The 16,307-nt window shown below is 36.6% G+C and overlaps 3 protein-coding genes across 3 annotated transcripts; all 3 read left to right on the forward strand.

Moving 5' to 3' along the window:
• The first annotated feature begins 1,320 nt into the window (after positions 1 to 1,320).
• Positions 1,321 to 3,147, forward strand: LOC149290578 (gamma-crystallin 2-like). The gene is made up of 3 exons (XM_089488402.1): positions 1,321 to 1,329; positions 1,953 to 2,318; positions 2,872 to 3,147. The coding sequence occupies exons 1-3, from the start codon at positions 1,321 to 1,323 to the stop codon at positions 3,145 to 3,147; spliced, it is 651 nt and encodes a 216-aa protein (XP_089344528.1).
• Positions 3,148 to 6,089: 2,942 nt separating this feature from the next.
• On the forward strand, positions 6,090 to 7,676 carry LOC149290579 (gamma-crystallin-2-like). Its single transcript, XM_089488533.1, has 3 exons — positions 6,090 to 6,098; positions 6,774 to 7,016; positions 7,401 to 7,676. The coding sequence occupies exons 1-3, from the start codon at positions 6,090 to 6,092 to the stop codon at positions 7,674 to 7,676; spliced, it is 528 nt and encodes a 175-aa protein (XP_089344659.1).
• A 3,966-nt stretch (positions 7,677 to 11,642) lies between these two features.
• LOC149290580 (gamma-crystallin D-like) lies at positions 11,643 to 15,252 on the forward strand. Its single transcript, XM_089488560.1, has 3 exons — positions 11,643 to 11,651; positions 13,817 to 14,059; positions 14,977 to 15,252. Exons 1-3 carry the CDS (start codon positions 11,643 to 11,645, stop codon positions 15,250 to 15,252), a joined length of 528 nt encoding a protein of 175 aa, XP_089344686.1.
• Positions 15,253 to 16,307: the final 1,055 nt, after the last annotated feature.

The following is a 16,307-nucleotide window of genomic DNA, read 5'->3' on the forward strand; positions in this document are numbered from 1 at the left end:
TTGTAACCAGGCTTTTTTTCGTGGCATTGGTGCAGTAAAGGCTTCTTTCTGGCAAATCAACTCATTTTTGTTCAAGTATTGTAGTATTGTGCTCCTTGAAACAGCCACACTGACCTTTTCCAGAGCAGCCTGTATTTCTCCTGAGGTTACCTGTGGGTTCTTCTTTGTATCCCAAAAAATTCTTCTGGCAGTTGTGGCTGAAATCTTTCTTGGTCTACCTGACCTTTGCTCGGTATCAAGAGATCTCTGAATTTTCCACTTCTTAATAAGTGATTGAACGGTACTTACTGGCATTTTCAAGGCTTTGGGTGTCTTTTTATATCCTTTTCCATCTCTATAAAGTTCCATTACCTTGTTATGCAGGTTTTTTTCTGCTCCTCATGGCTCAGTTTCTAGCCTGCTCAGCGCATCCACGTGAGATCTAACAAACTCATTGACTATTTATATGCAGACACTAATTGTAACTGAAAAAGCCACAGGTGTGGGAAATTACCCTTTAATTGCTTTTTTAACCTATATGTGTCACCTTGTGTGTCTGTAACAAGGCCAAACATTCAAGGGTATTTAAACTTTTGATCAGGGCCATTTGGGTGATATCTGTTATCATTATGATTGAAAAAGGAGCCAAGCAACTATGGGAAATGACTTTATATGATCACTACCTTTAAATAAAAGGCTGTTTTTTTCCACTATTAGTCATATTTTCTAAATCAGTACCAACATTTCACAATTTCTGCCAGGGTATGCAAAGCTTTAAGCACAACTGTATATGTGTTGATGAATACGAACTTCGTGGGGGGGGTGTTGTTGAATTGCCACCTATTTGATGGAGAAAATAATGGGCAAAAGAGCAAAGACTGTGCAACAATATTTTTGTTTTGAACAATGAGAGTCCCTTCGAACTTCAATTTTGAAAATTTCTACATTATTATATTTGCATTCCTGATGCTTATTAATGAGTTACCCTACATTATTGGATGGAAATAACTTTGCAAACTCAACTGCATAATGGTGTGATACCAAATAAACATTCAAACCACAAAAACTAGCTCTTATACAAATTCATGTCCAGTGTTCATATGGGTCGTGCTGACATGTTCAGTAACTAAGGCTATGCATTAGTCACAGCTTTTAAATCTCTCTCCACTTAGTAGAGAAAGCCAGGGATTGCACTACAAATAAGGCACAATGATTAAAGGAAAGCCATGTATTCTCCCTAATAAAATCCATTTGTTCTGTTTCTACAGACACAGCACTCTTCAACATATATAAAGGCTGCAGAGCCTAGATATACCAATGAGATCTTATATTGCAGCCAGAATGGGAAAGGTAAGGATGATTTTAAGTCAATGTTGTCAGATTAAATTAAAAACAATAGTAAGATCAAAAACTCATGGGCAGTATAAGAAATAACTCTATATAATTTAGGATTCCCAGATATGCATCTTGTGCAAAAACACTTGTATAGATTGCAATTTGGAAAACAAAACAATGTGCATCTTAATGCACTTGACAGGAAATGCTAATCCTACTTTTCCGTGTTACTCCTTTCTAATCTATTGATGCATTGCATTCCCTTTTATATGACCAAGGTACCTTCTAAAGAAAAGTTGACTATTGGGGGTTTATCAGTAGAAACATTGTATTAGTTGCTATGGTAGTAAGACCACTTTTCAGATGTTGGACCAGAATCACTTTTTATATACTTTTATATATATTCTTCCTTAAAAGGGCTTTCAGGTATATTAAACTGGCCCACTTAAGGCATATTTCACTAGGTGAACAAATATTAAACAAAAAAAGATGGTGGCTCCATGCTGCATGCCCTAGTTTGGCTTATAAGTGGTTCATTGATATCCGTTAACAGGAGGCGGAAACCACAGACCAATGTACTTTTTATAGACTAATGCTTTTTAAATACGTCTACTATCTATTTGTATTCTAATAACTAGTCATTTCAAACTGAAGTCACTTGCCAGGAAAACAATTTATTATATAGTAGATCTTTCAGTTTTACCAAGACCCTCTATTGTGTTAAAAAAATATTTTTATTTCATTTACGTGGTGTATCACAGATCATCTTCTATGAAGATAAACACTTCAAAGGTCAATCCTTTGAGTGCACTTCAGACCAACCTGAGCTCCATTCTCGCTTCAGTCACTGTAAATCCATTAGAGTAGACAATGGATGTTGGATTGTGTATGAACTCCCAGGTTACAGGGGAGAGCAGTACTTTCTGGAGAATGGTGAATATCCTGACTTCCAATGTTCAACTGGTCACATGGACTTCATTAGATCATGTAATTTGGTACCTCACGTGAGTTCTATCTTATTATTGTATGATTTTTATTGTTTAAATATATATCAATACAATAGTATACATTCAAAGGCACCTTTTTAGCCATTGAAAACTAGTACTTATGTATACTAGAACTAGTACTCAAAGTATTTATGGATATAATTATTGTCTATTACAGCTGTAGGTGCCTATGAGAACTGAGAATTAAATGGCATGGCTATTGAGCATGGCTTTGAGGGAGGAGGGGGCTGTCCTTGATATGATTGATTTTTAACAAGGTTTAAACATTTTGGGCAGAAAGGTTTTCAACAAGTAGGTATATATGGACCTATAAGTGGAGATGTGCTCAGCATCAATCTACACAATTCACAGATTCTGTCCCATCAACTCTATAGAAAATGTTGGATAGCACTTTTAACACCATACACATATATAGCTACACATTAATGTCAACATCAGTTTTATATTTTTTAAAACCTTTATAAAAGCACCATAATTCAGTATGGGCTAGTTCCACCAGGCAATAATAATTATTCACATTGGTCTAATGTTTCTTTTTGTACTTTTATAGTTCAGTGGACCCCATCGGCTAAAAGTCTATGAAAGAGATGAATTTAGAGGCCAGATGATGGAGTTCACCGAAGATTGTCCCTCTGTTTATGATCGTTTTCTTTATCAAAATATCTATTCCTGCAACATATTGTTAGGATACTGGATATTCTATGAACAGCCTTCCTACAAGGGCAAACAGTACTACCTGAAACCCGGAGAGTACAGGAGATTCAATGATTGGGGTGCTTCAGATGCCAGAGTGGGCTCTTTCAGAAGAATATTGGATATACAGTAAATGTTACATATGACAGTGAAACAATGGGATGACAAAGGCATCATTACTAGCTGCCATATAAAATAAAATATGAAATTTGGTGGTTTTGATCATCAATTGAAGTTTCATATTTTTAAACTTATTCCTAAGGTTCCTCACATATACATGTTATACGTTTAAACATGACATATAATTCATCTGAAATTTGTCCCTGAATGTAGTATTCAACAACTGTGTTAAAGGAGGAAACGCTATAAGAGAATGTGTTAAGGTAAACCTGAAGATCATTCAGAAGTCTTGGGTACTCTCAAAACAATATCAGTGTTTATTGGATAATATTTAAACAGGGCACGTTGCCAGAGACCATCATAACTGAATGCAGACAAGTTGTCTCCGGGATGGGCCCTGTGTAGCATAATGCAGAAGTTGGATGGTGACGCATAATTTCCGGTGGTCAAATGGCTAAACGTGTTTTTTTCAGGCACCCTGCACCTCCAGTAGAGTGTGATCGTATAGAAATAACTTATATGGCTTCTGGTTTATTTTTCAGTTCCCAAAAGTCATACAATTTTAAAATATTGTTCTTAGAGTGCCCTTAACACAATCCCCTTGACATAACACCACATGTCTGAGATTAATAACTATTTCATTCTTTAACACTAAATGTTTGAGTCTGATAAATTATCTAAACATAGCCTGTTAGGTATTGCTAAAAGGTTTAAGCATATATTCTATAAATCTAATCATTTTCTAATGTCTTTTATATGTATATTCATTTTACCATATATTCCTGAGATGCGTTGGCCCCTAATACAATGGGATTCCCGTTTCCTTCAGAAACAAGTGAATACACCTTTCCTTAAAGCATATTTGGTAAATGTGATACTTTTATCAATTACTTACTCAATTTCCTCAATGGTGCACTCAATAGGTCCTCTAGTTTCCTATAGCCTATGACACTGTAAATTGTTTCTTCTGCTTACACCTATTATGTTTGTATCAGGGTAGAATCCTTTTTATTATATTTGTCTTTTAAAATCAAGTATAGTTTATTAATCTAATAACAAATCAGATAAGAAGAAACTTAATAAACTTGCTTCCGTTTTCAACCAAAATCATTATGTTGTAATAGAACTGTAAAAACATATTGCTTTGTAGGTCATAGAGCAGAATATTCTGGCCTGGACTAGATTTAAGGCACCAGATACAGATTGAGGGGACATTTGGCGCCACTGCTCAATAGGTGGTTGGGGGAAATCAGATATTTTTCTTGCCAGCACAGAATCCATAGTATCTCTTTTCCTACACATCCTTCAAAAGCACAGCAACAGTATAAGACGATCCTCATAAAGTAGGCCTTGGTTGTGCAAATAGGGGCACTGCTCTGGGCCGGTCACATGGCAGACCCCCATAAACAGATCACTGATGCCTTGTAGAAAGCTTAACAGTGAGAGACTTTGGCAAACTGCAATTAGTTGCCGAAAGTCACTGTTTATAACATAGAATTAATATGTCAAGCAAAATAAAGTACATTTATGCCAACATGAACAGATTTAAGACTAGGACACACACAACAGAACAAGGTGTATTAGTTATTTATTCTCATGGTTGCAAGGGATTCCTTTTTTCCAAATATGCCTTCTGTTTTAAATACAGCTTCAGAGCTCAGCATATGATTAGAATGCATGAGCATGAGCCTGAGCATTCCACCTATAGATACCTATAGCTGATCCTTTTAGATCTCATCCTGCAATCAGTGCCTAATAGACTGGGCTAAGACAGCCAACATAAACACATACCAAGTAGATCTTACACACATTGTATTTTGTGAAAACTCATCTTTTCAACAGAAAAGCACTATATTTTTAGAATATATGAGTAAAAAGTTTATGGTTGGAGTTGTATACTTTGTATACATGAGAAATGAGAAGTCAGTGGCTGGGTATTAGCATTAGATGTTTTCCAGCCCAAGGAAAGGAGTGCAAATCCAAAAGCCACCAAGAAATAGAATTACTATACATGAACTGCTTAACATTCTATCTGAGGTGTGGAAAAGTTGAGATGAGGGCTGTGGACAACATTCAAGTAGTGCCATTTGTTTGAGTAGCATGTGGTCCAATATAAAATATCAGGATTACCCGCCATGCAAGCAAAACATTGTTTTATGTCTGAAGCACAGTACGTAAGTATGTACCATAATGCTCCATTATCACCACCAGAAACACTCAAAATTATATATTGTTACCCTCTCAATCACTTGACAAATTATTAATATATAATTAAAAGAAAAAGGTCCTGTATTAGTAACATATTTCCTAAATGTATGTATCCATAGATAGGAATTTGTTTATGTCAATGGTAACATTTACTAAGAGCTCTAAAACACAACAGTTGCTAAAAAATAACAGTTTAGTTAGAAAGTATCCATTAACGCGGTGCTAAAATAATTATGTTGAAATCTATCAGACTGCCAACGTTTAAGAGAAACAACAGTAGCAAAGAAACCCAATTGAAATAAGTAACTTAACATGGCAGGTAAATGTTCTGCTCATCCACTAATTTCGTTACTCGTCACAGAAGATAGGATTTTTCCAGTCCTGTTTATACTAATAGGTATATGTCAGAAAATTGTAATAGATTTTCTGCTCTGGCATAGCCGTTCAATTTTGTGGTAAGCTGTCCATGTAAAATGCTGATTTCTCAGGTAGCCTCTTAACTACCAGCGTGTTTAACAAAAGCTATTGTATGGATGGTTCTATTCATCAACTCAGAGGTAAATAGAACAAGTTGCACGAGTTTGGGATTTTGTTGTGTTTCAGTCTCATGATAAAGACAGTGCTGACATTATCAGTCTGATGCCCATAATTATTCTGCAAATTAAGCTTATACCAGTTAGTATATATATTCTGTGAAATGTATTTACTCTGGTATCAGTCTTTCAGCACCCACAGTACACACTGAAGATGGCAAAGGTAATAATTATATAGTTATAATAATAATGCTAACAATAATATATATATATATATATATATATAGTTATATGATTTCTGTAATTCTCACTTGGTTAGAAGATATGTAAGTCCAGATCTAGAAATGTCTACTAGTTTACCAGTTCAAGTGAAATGATAAATAGAATTAGTAAACATTGTGCTCTTTTCTTTCATAATGGGATTAAAGGGGCGGTTGACTATGAGCTGGTTCGTCATCTTGCGTCTTCTAAGAAATTCCTGACTTTATAATGTATATAAATGTGAGGAATGCAGTGTTGTAGGTATCTAACACCACTGCTGGTCAGTTGTGAAGACTTGATGCAGAATAAAATAAGGAGTTCTCTTGGACAGTTTTCTACCCACTAACAAAATGTGCATTTATCATGTGTCAGATGCTCTACGTATTATTGTCCCCTAGGTCTCCACCTGCATTTTGTGTTTTCTGTCAAGATTAAGTATAACTGGGAGCGAACCAGCAATAGTTTATTGGAATCTCTGTTAAGGATGTTTGAGTTGTTATTGAATTGTTGTCTTGCTTAGTCTAGGGTTACAGTCAGTATAAATGCCAGACTTGATGTTATTATAGTCTGTACATTCATGAAGGCAGTATTAAAAAGAATAACAAAGACAATGTTTTGAACATTGTTTTAATTTCAGATTATCTTCTACGAAGACAGGAACTTTCAGGGCCGTTCCTATGAATGCAGCTCTGACTGTTCTGAACTGAATGTATTCTTCAGTCGCTGCAACTCCATCCGAGTGGAGAATGGAAATTGGATGCTTTATGAGCGTCCAAACTACACTGGACACCAGTACTTTGTGAAAAGAGGAGAATATCCTGACTGCCAACGCTGGTCTGGTCTCACTGATTCAATCAGGTCCTGCCGTTTGATCCCCCAGGTAAAACCATCCTCATAGGCTTTCATATGTATTGATAACATTTCTATCATATATATCATATATAATATTTTCTTATATAATTTTATTCCCCATTTTATGAGTTTAGCTTTGGGGCCCATACACAATTTTACTCCCACACTTTGCACTGACCACTAGAAGCCCCCACCCCATTTCAGCTGAACGCCATGTCTTTAAATTAGTACCCTCACATAAAAATGTGTGTTAATCAGCTTTTAATAAAAACTATACAGTGGCATAAAAGTTGCCTGCAATTATTATGATGTTTACATTTTGCTGGCAATATGTTTGAATACGTTGTCGATATGAAACATGGAACATGGCAATATGCTAAATACCTAAGATTTCCTATGTTCACTCCGATAGCATCATGGTTCATTTAGAATCAGGATCTATGAAAGGGAGGACTTCAGAGGACAAATGATGGAGTTTACTGAAGACTGTCCACAAGTGAATGAGGAATTCAACTATCATGACATCCACTCCTGCAATGTGCTTGAAGGCCACTGGATCTTCTATGAACTACCCAACTACAGAGGACGTCAGTATTACCTGAAATCTGGGGAATACAGGAGATTCACTGACTGGGGTGCCATGAATTCTAGAGTTGGATCCTTCAGACGCATCACTGACCTGTACTAAAATTATGATTTTTTTCCAATTGCTTAAACTGATTACTGTCTACCTAATAAAGTCATTTTCCTTCAGGTTTAACATATATATGTGTATATGTAAATGTATGTGTGGTGTTGGGGAGAAATGAAGTTGAAGAGGATGAAAAATGTAAAAGACAGGCAATCAAGATAAGGGAAAACAGTAAAGAAGATATTGAAAAGTCAGCAAAAAATGTCAGAAGTGAGGTGGAAAAAAGTAAAAAAAAGTCAGAAAGCAAAGAAAAAAGGTGAGGGTCAGGTTGCTAAAGGCAGGAAATCCAGAGAAGGGGCCCATCCTGTTTAATTCTCCAGGGCCCAAAGCTTCTTAATCTGACCTTGGGTAAGAATCTTTATTGTTAGGCTCTTTGTTATCTCTTTTGACCACCATGTTTTTACAACCCCTGCTATGTCACCACCAGCCCCTATACTGTCCCCATCAGCCCCTGCCATGTCTCCATCAGCCTTGCCATGTCTCAGTCATTCCCTGCCATATCCTCACCAACAGCTGTATTGTCCCCACCAGCCCTGCTATATCCAGCCCTTTTCATGCCAACCATGACATTGGTGGACGGTCCCGCTGACAACAGTGGCGTTCCTGGCTGAAGCTACTAACTGGGTTTACTGTGGGATGATGCCTACCCAGGCCAGAACACGGCTTAAGCAGGGACACCTCTTTCTCATGCAGCACATTATGAGATCCCAGTCCTACCCTTTCAAATTGATCCTTCCTCTTCCTTATGGCTTCTCTTGACAGTACCTGAGACATCAATTGCCGAGGCAGTGGCTTTATGAAGGGATGGTGCTCGTTGCATGTAGAAGCAGGGCCAGTCCTAGACAGCCTCTTGTTGATGGGGATTGGGAAAAACTCCCAACGTTTCAGGTGTGCAACTTGGGAAACCTATGTTGGGGGATGTAGACAGGTAGAGAGGGGTGGGGCTGGCTCCAAAAGTGGCATGCGACCAGAGGCATGGCCATTCACCTGCTTTACCCAAATAGTGTCACTTTCCAGATCTTTGGGTGGTGAAAAATTCAGACTTTCCTACAAAACCTGGGACACGTGAGAGGTATGAATGGAGCCAAATGGGTAGCTGGAGCTTGGATGTTACCAGGTATGCATTTATGGGAAAATATTATACTCACACATCAAAGGGTTATTGGAAAAAAACAATGTGTTTTGCTAAGATAATTAAGTAACCTTATTGAGTGGATATAATTTATTTTCAAACAAATCTTTTACTTTTCCGAAACTCTTTATTTTATGGGCCTATATGTTAAATACATCTATAGAATGGTGTCTGCAGATTAAAATAAGTATTTATTTTTTAATTAAAAACAGTCCTTACGGCTGATCTGATTAGGAACAAATTGTCATGTGGGATGGGTTACTGTCCCTATCAATCTATAACAATAAATAAAGCTCTTACCTGGGGTACAAGCTGCAGCTGCCTACCTTGGACCAAACACATCTCCTGCATGAAAAATAGTTTAGGGGTGGGGAAATCCATATGGGTATTTTATTTTTAAAAGGGACATAACATAAATGTTAAAAAGTTAAAATTATATACGCTAGAAAAACGGCATCGCAGAGGGGATATGATAACATTATATAAATATATGCAAGGCCAATATAAAGAGCTCTTCAGTGACCTGTTCATTAAAAGAAATATACAAAGAACAAGAGGTCACCCTCTGAGACTGGAAGAGCGCAGGTTTCATAGACGACAAAGGAAGGGATTCTTTACAGTGAGGACAATAAAGGTATGGAATTCACTGCCAAGGGAGGTGGTGTTATCTAATACATTAGATGCCTTCAAAAGGGGCCTCAATATTTTCTTAGAAAGGCATGACATACAGGGATATAAATAGAATAACATTAATATTTTAGAGCTTCTTGATCCAAGGAGAAATCCGATTGCCTCTTGGAGTCAAGAAGGAATTTTTTCCCCTGATGGCAGAATTTGAAGTAGCTTAATTAGGGGTTTTTTAGCCTTCTTTTGGATCAAGAATAGGAAGGTTAGGTAGAAAGGTTGAACTTGGTGGACTTAGGTCTTTTTTCAACCTTAGGACAAGTTTCACCTATAAAATCTATACATAGCCAGTGCAGTGACTTGTATGGGGGTACCAGGGAGATTATCTAGGAGATATTTAGGGATTTTGTCTTAACTAATAGGCTAACCTAGTATATATACAAACACGAACATAAAGAAAGATTCTTCGTGTTGTGCGTCTTCGTGTACATTTATCCACCCCATATTTGTTTGTTCGTTATTCGGTTAGAACAAGAAAACGCAACATTCGTGTTCGTTTTCATGTTCTCCCGAATATGAATGCACAAGTCTAGTTGGGCCTCAATAGCAACTATAAAAAAACAAAAGTGCAGAATAAAAGTATATATTTTTGAAAGCTTACAATACAATGTATTTTTCAACCCAAAGATCTTGATTTGTATTTAGCAATCCCTCCCAATCACAGCAATATGCCTCATGTATTTGTAAGACGCTCATGTTTTTTAGACACTGTGGGGTCAAAATTGGAACTTTTGCATTCCATTGGAATTTTGACACATCACTTCACTGGGCCCATGTCTCATTTTAAACAGAGTGGAGGTCCCATACTTCAAAACTATACTGTATATTCCCTGAAAGCACACATCTTAAAGATTTCAAAGACACCCCTCTTACCTTTCTAAACGAACTACTACAACCACAAATCTAATGGGAACACAGGAGTTTGGGTCGTTTTGTTCTACCTTTTCACTTGCCGACGGGACGTTTTATGATGGATGCTTCACGTTGGGTTACCTGGAACAAGAAATAAAACACAAAAATGAATCTCCCTCTTCTCTCTGCAGTTAAACTCATGCTCTTAAGGTAAAATGCCCCTCAGCATAACCCCTACATCTATATTTCCTGTAAGCACTCACCTTTCTATGTGGCCCATAACAAACACAACTCTAACCTTTTCACATCAGGCACCTTTTGGGATGGGTGCTGCATGCTTGGCTCCCTGTAACAAGAAAGAAAACACAAAAAAAAAATTTTTGTCGCTTCTGTCGAGCACATAAACACCGTATGTGGGTATGTCAGTGTTACATGGTCACAGGAGGCCCCCAACTCATGTGCAAAATGGTTTCACCTTTTTATAGTTTACAACTCAAGAATCTGGGGGTGAAACTACCCCAAAACATCAAAATAACCCCCATAAACTATTTATTCTCCGAAAGTCCATCGCCCGAAGAATTCAAAGACGCTCTTTCTACCTTTCTAAGTGGATCACCACAACCATGAATGTAACTGGAACACATGATATTTTTACTTCTACCTTTTCACATTTTTGCCCGTATCATTATCAGGATGAATGCTACACATTTGACTCTTTCCTCTCTTCCTTGCACACGTGGTAATGTTTTTGCTAGAGTTCCTTCCCTAGGCTTGTTGGCAATTTTTCAAATGCTTTTGGTGTCTCTTTTGCCCTAGGTTTTGAGGTATTTTTTTTTGTCAATACACAAACTATAGATGTTTTAATACATAAATTTAGTAGAAGCTGTGACATTTTCTCTTTAGGAAAAGAAAAAAAACATAATAAATCTTGCAGAACTGTAAGTATTTTATCATGCTTTTTCTCACTATCACTCTCATTGCGTAGACATTGGTCTATCACATGTCAACACTTTTCCAATGACCAGAGAATTTGCTGACTGGACGTTTCTTTCCATCAGCCAGATTAATCGGCTTTAAAAACAGAACCACAAATTCAGCAGATTACATAAAGATTGGGAGAAAAAAATGTAATACAGCATGTCTATCTGCATTAACCAAACTAAAAAAAAAAAAAAACCTGATTAAAAAATACAATGCGATATGCAAGCTGTGGGGTTTCTAATGTGAGTATTTAAACTGAATGAAGCTATTTTTCCAGTGGCTTCTGGAGTTTTAATTGTACGACTCGTTTCAGGATGGGAAAGGTAACATTATTTATTTCCCTTTACAATATCTGCTATTATTGCTATTCCAGTGGATTAAAAAATAGAAAATGTACAGATAAATAAAATGTTCAGAATCTGCTATCTATGATGCAATTTAATTTAAATAAATGCAAAAAGGAAGATTTAAAAAGTGTTTCTCACTGGTTAGCTTGTAACTTGTACATTAAAGTAAGGGGGTATTTATAGTATATTTTAATGAATCTGCATTTTGTGACAAAAGTTTGCAGATTCAACCATGGCTGTCCCCAGTTTTTCTAGAGAGTACAAGATGTTAGCCCTATCCAAGGCATGGGGTATGGCAGAAAAGGAACACCAATGGATGTAGTTTTTCTCTCTTGATGTTATCTCTCCTTCTTTTCCAATATTACAAGTATAATATACTGAACATTTGGTAAAAGTGATAGATCTGCTTTCATGCAAGGTTCCTTCCCATAACTGTTTAATTATTAGATTTGCAGTGGGCAGGAAATAAATAAATCCATCCGTTTCTAGTGTTTAAGCAGTCCAAGAAAGCATTGCATTTTAATTAACAGTACAAAATATGTACAGTTTATGTTATGTTAGTATATAATTTGGAATAAGAGCCATGTATTGTCACATTTATAGAAAGTAATTATGTATATCTTAAATAAGCACTCAAGTATCAATCTAGTAACCTAAATAATGAGATAGCTCACACAAATCCCCAAATGTATTTTTAATGCATTGACAATAGGTAGATTTGTTTCCCTACCAAACTAATATTTAGGTCAGGGTCCTTGAGGGTCCCATCAGTGTGGAACTTAGCTGAGGTGCAGCTAGTTTAGGTGGCACTCGTAGCTTAGTGCAGGACTCACCGTAGGTTGGATCCGTGGTGAGTTGCAAGTTTTATATATTTAATGGCCATATTGCATATGTATATTGCACCAGTCATGATTACTGATTTTTCTTTTCTATTTTAAAAAGGGAGTTCAGTTAACACAGAAGCAGCCTTGGAAAGGGCTTTTTATTACCCTTCCTCCTTGGAAAAGCCAAGAGTAATCTTGTATCATATCATCAATACTATGTAACATACTAAATTGTCTAGCAAATATAAATAACATTCAAACTTCCAGCAAGGGTATGCCTTTGTGTTCTCGTGGAAATCTTGTTGCTCTTTGAAGCCACCATATGAGAACCTTTGTAAAGCCAACCTATCAACAAAAGCTATTTCTGTTAATCAATAAATTACATGAAGAACATCTTAATTTTATATTTTTTATAAAAAAATTTTTTAGTCCGCTTGCTGTATGCTGTGGACATCAGATTAAATCATCATGTCCTACAATTTCCATTTGTTTTTCTATGATACAACACATTATACAGTCCAAGAGGAGTGCCTTAATTGTGTAAAATAAATAAATACAAAGTTTTAACATAATGACATTTACTATGTGTCATTGCCTTCCACTCACTATACCACCTTGATCAGCCCAACAGTCTATGTTGGCTATTTTACCATTTCTAACCTCTGAGAGTCAATTTAGAGCATACTTCTTAAGCATCCCTCCTCAGGACGAAAATGCCTCTGGCACCATCCCATTTTACAGCAGTGGCACCCCACTCTCTAACTTTTCTGCTTGAAGTGTTGATAATGGCCTGGTCCAAAACTTTACAAATTTACATCTAAGTAGTCAGTATGAACCCCCCCCAGCCTCCTTCACAGTCTGTTTAAATATTACATTAACTGAGTCTCTATTACTTTCCCATATTTTCACCAAAACTTACGACACAATAATTACACATTTGTTATACTTCAAGATCATATAATGGAATTTGCCACATAGTTTATCATCAAGGCTATAGACCTCTAGCAAATCAGTATTTGACTCCATGTACTTCTAGTTCTACAGACAACTTCTCCATATAAATAGTTTATCATTACATTATAATTTTTTTTGATCATAATAGTAATAATAATTATTTGCCCTAAACCTCAGCCGGATTTTGGAACATGATCCTCCCCTGGGATTTTATTGCAAGAATAAAATTGCAATAATTCATAACTCTAAATATGTTAATCCTCTTTTATTTTCACGCACTAAAAAGCAAAAAGCAGTAGTCATCATTAGAACATTTTATGTATTTGTTATGTACTAAATGTAGAGATTTGCCCTTTTTTGTAGATCATCTTCTACGAAGACAAGAACTTCCAGGGCCGCTCTTATGAGTGCAGCTCAGACACTTCTGATTTGCATGCCCATGTCGGCCAGTGCAGCTCCATACGTGTTGAAAATGGCTGCTGGATGATTTATGAGTGTCCAAATTACATGGGATATCAGTATTTTTTGAAAAAGGGTGAATATCCTGAGTATCAGAGATGGATGGGTTTCAACAACTGTGTCAGATCATGCCGCATGATCCAGCCAGTAAGTACACGGCGTACACCCCATGCAAGTGCTTGTTTTCAGTACCTGTAAAAATAGACAATGCAAAACATGTTACATGTAAAAAAAGCCCATACTAAAATAGAAAATACTAACTTTTTTCTCTCAGGCTTTCCTCTACAGAGTAGGTACCACTGCTGAACAATAACCCAATTTATGTCTTGTAACATCCCCTGCTTACAGTATTATACCACATACATAGTCTTTTTTATGGTCTACAGGACACATCCCTTACATATTATTCTATATTGTATTTTTTAAAATACTTCTGGCTTAACAGGTTTGGAAATAGCAATTTTTTTTATAATTTTTTTACTTGGCTTAGTGGCAGAGAGCCAAAAGGCTGGATGTGCATAAACGTCCTAACAGTCATCTTGACTCAGTTTTAAAGATGTTTATGTACATATATCTGGGCATTAAGAGGCTACTGTTTTGTATTAGTTACAAAATTATATTTAAACCAATCTAAAGCTCCATACCAGCGAACTCTCTGGGAAGGGGAGTTGTGTTTAGTCATGCCCACTTCTCCCATACTTAGGAGTGATTAAGGCGAGACCTGCCACACACAGCTAGCCCCACCCCACATGCAGCTAGCCACCACCCATGCACAACTAGTTTTGCCCCAGTGTGTAGCATGCCCTGAGAAATTATGGTTGCACTTCAAGTGAAAAATATGTTTTTTTATATAATTAGAAGCAATTTTTTACCCGTGGAGTGTTCACTTTATGTCCACTACTTCAAAGGGGTAGTACTCCAACCTGCAATAAAGTGCATGTTGTTTCTTCTCAGGATATTTAGAGTTACATTAGATTAATGCTGGGTTTTACACAATATAAGGATTTTGTCGAATCAAAGCATTTTCAGATTTGCAAAAAATATGTCTGACTTTATTTTTACAGCACAAGGGTTCCCAGCAGATTAAGGTATACGAAAAGGAGGACTTCAAAGGTCAGATGATGGAATTCTCACAGGATTGTTCCAACATCCACGAGCATTTCACGTATAATGATATCCACTCTTGCAACGTTGTCCAAGGAAACTGGATCTTCTATGAGGAGTCCAACTACAAAGGAAGACAGTACCTCCTGAAACCTGGAGAATACAGGAAATACAATGACTGGGGAGCTGTAAATGGGAAAGTTGGCTCCTTTAGGCCTGTGTTGGATTCCTATTAGTGAATATGTTTGGATTGAATGTGTAACAGCAAATTACAGTAAATTGGGTAATCTGAAATTAAAAACAGTAGCTAATTTAGTATTTGTGTGCATTTATTTTCACCTCATCTTTTTTTTTTTATTCTACTTGTTTTATCAGTCATTGATCAGTCATATCACTCATATTATTGTCTTGGGTTAATTTGGTCTCTCGAATTTGCCCTATAAGTACTTATCAGTTGTGAAAGGGCTACAATAAATTTAGCGTACTTAATAAAATAAATACATATGCCAATAGAAGCACCTCTAAAAATGCAAGGTTTACAAAGCAGTCTAGGGATTCTAAGCAGATAAGGACACAAGATTTTATACATTCTTTGATTTCTTACTGAGGAAATACACAGCTATGTGTAGGTGGAACTCAACCAGTAGAAGTGAAACTGGTTGAATTCCGCCAACAAATAGATGTATCCGTCTTGGGCTTATTCCAGAAAAACAAACAAAAAAAAACCCATACATATCATATACAACACATACAATGATAAAAACATCTGGTTTCAGATGGGGGTTTACAGAGGGCTTGGGGTGTTTCAGGAATGCTACAAGAAAAATGAATAAGAGGTTAACAAGATTTGGCCAAAAAAGAAACAGTGTCCCCAAAATACATATTTGGTACATATAAAGAAAAAAATCCATGCATAATAATTTAAAATATGAATTAATAAACTTGCTTGCAGATTTGGCAAAGTCCAAATGAGGTTGAATACCTTTTTGGTTGTTTCAAGGGTCTCTCTTCAGATGGTGGTTTGCAGAGGGCTTGTGGGTATGTGTTAGTGTGAGTGTCTGCTTTTATGTGGGGATGTTAGTGCGTGTGACAGTGTATGTCTGGATATTTTAGTGTGTGTGCATGTTACTGTGAGTGTCTGGTTGTGTGTCTTAGTAAGTGTGTTAGTGTTACATTACATTTATTTATAAAGCGCCGGCAGATTCCGCAGCGCTGTTACAGTCAGAAGAACAATTTAGAGATGCATACAATAACACATACAATAAGAAACTGGTGCAAAGGAGAAGAGCGC

The sequence above is a fragment of the Sceloporus occidentalis genome, unplaced genomic scaffold (assembly GCF_023333645.1).
Source record: "Sceloporus occidentalis isolate IW3139 unplaced genomic scaffold, rSceOcc1.0.p SCAF_38, whole genome shotgun sequence".
NCBI lineage: Eukaryota > Metazoa > Chordata > Lepidosauria > Squamata > Phrynosomatidae > Sceloporus > Sceloporus occidentalis.

Bases quoted from the DNA above. Each gene is read 5' to 3' on its own strand.
- LOC149290579 (XM_089488533.1), top strand. The intron at 7,017-7,400 runs GTAAAACCATCC...TCACTCCGATAG, and splicing joins CCTGCCGTTTGATCCCCCAG to CATCATGGTTCATTTAGAAT.
- LOC149290578 (XM_089488402.1), top strand. The intron at 2,319-2,871 runs GTGAGTTCTATC...GTACTTTTATAG, and splicing joins CATGTAATTTGGTACCTCAC to TTCAGTGGACCCCATCGGCT.
- LOC149290580 (XM_089488560.1), top strand. The intron at 14,060-14,976 runs GTAAGTACACGG...TTATTTTTACAG, and splicing joins CATGCCGCATGATCCAGCCA to CACAAGGGTTCCCAGCAGAT.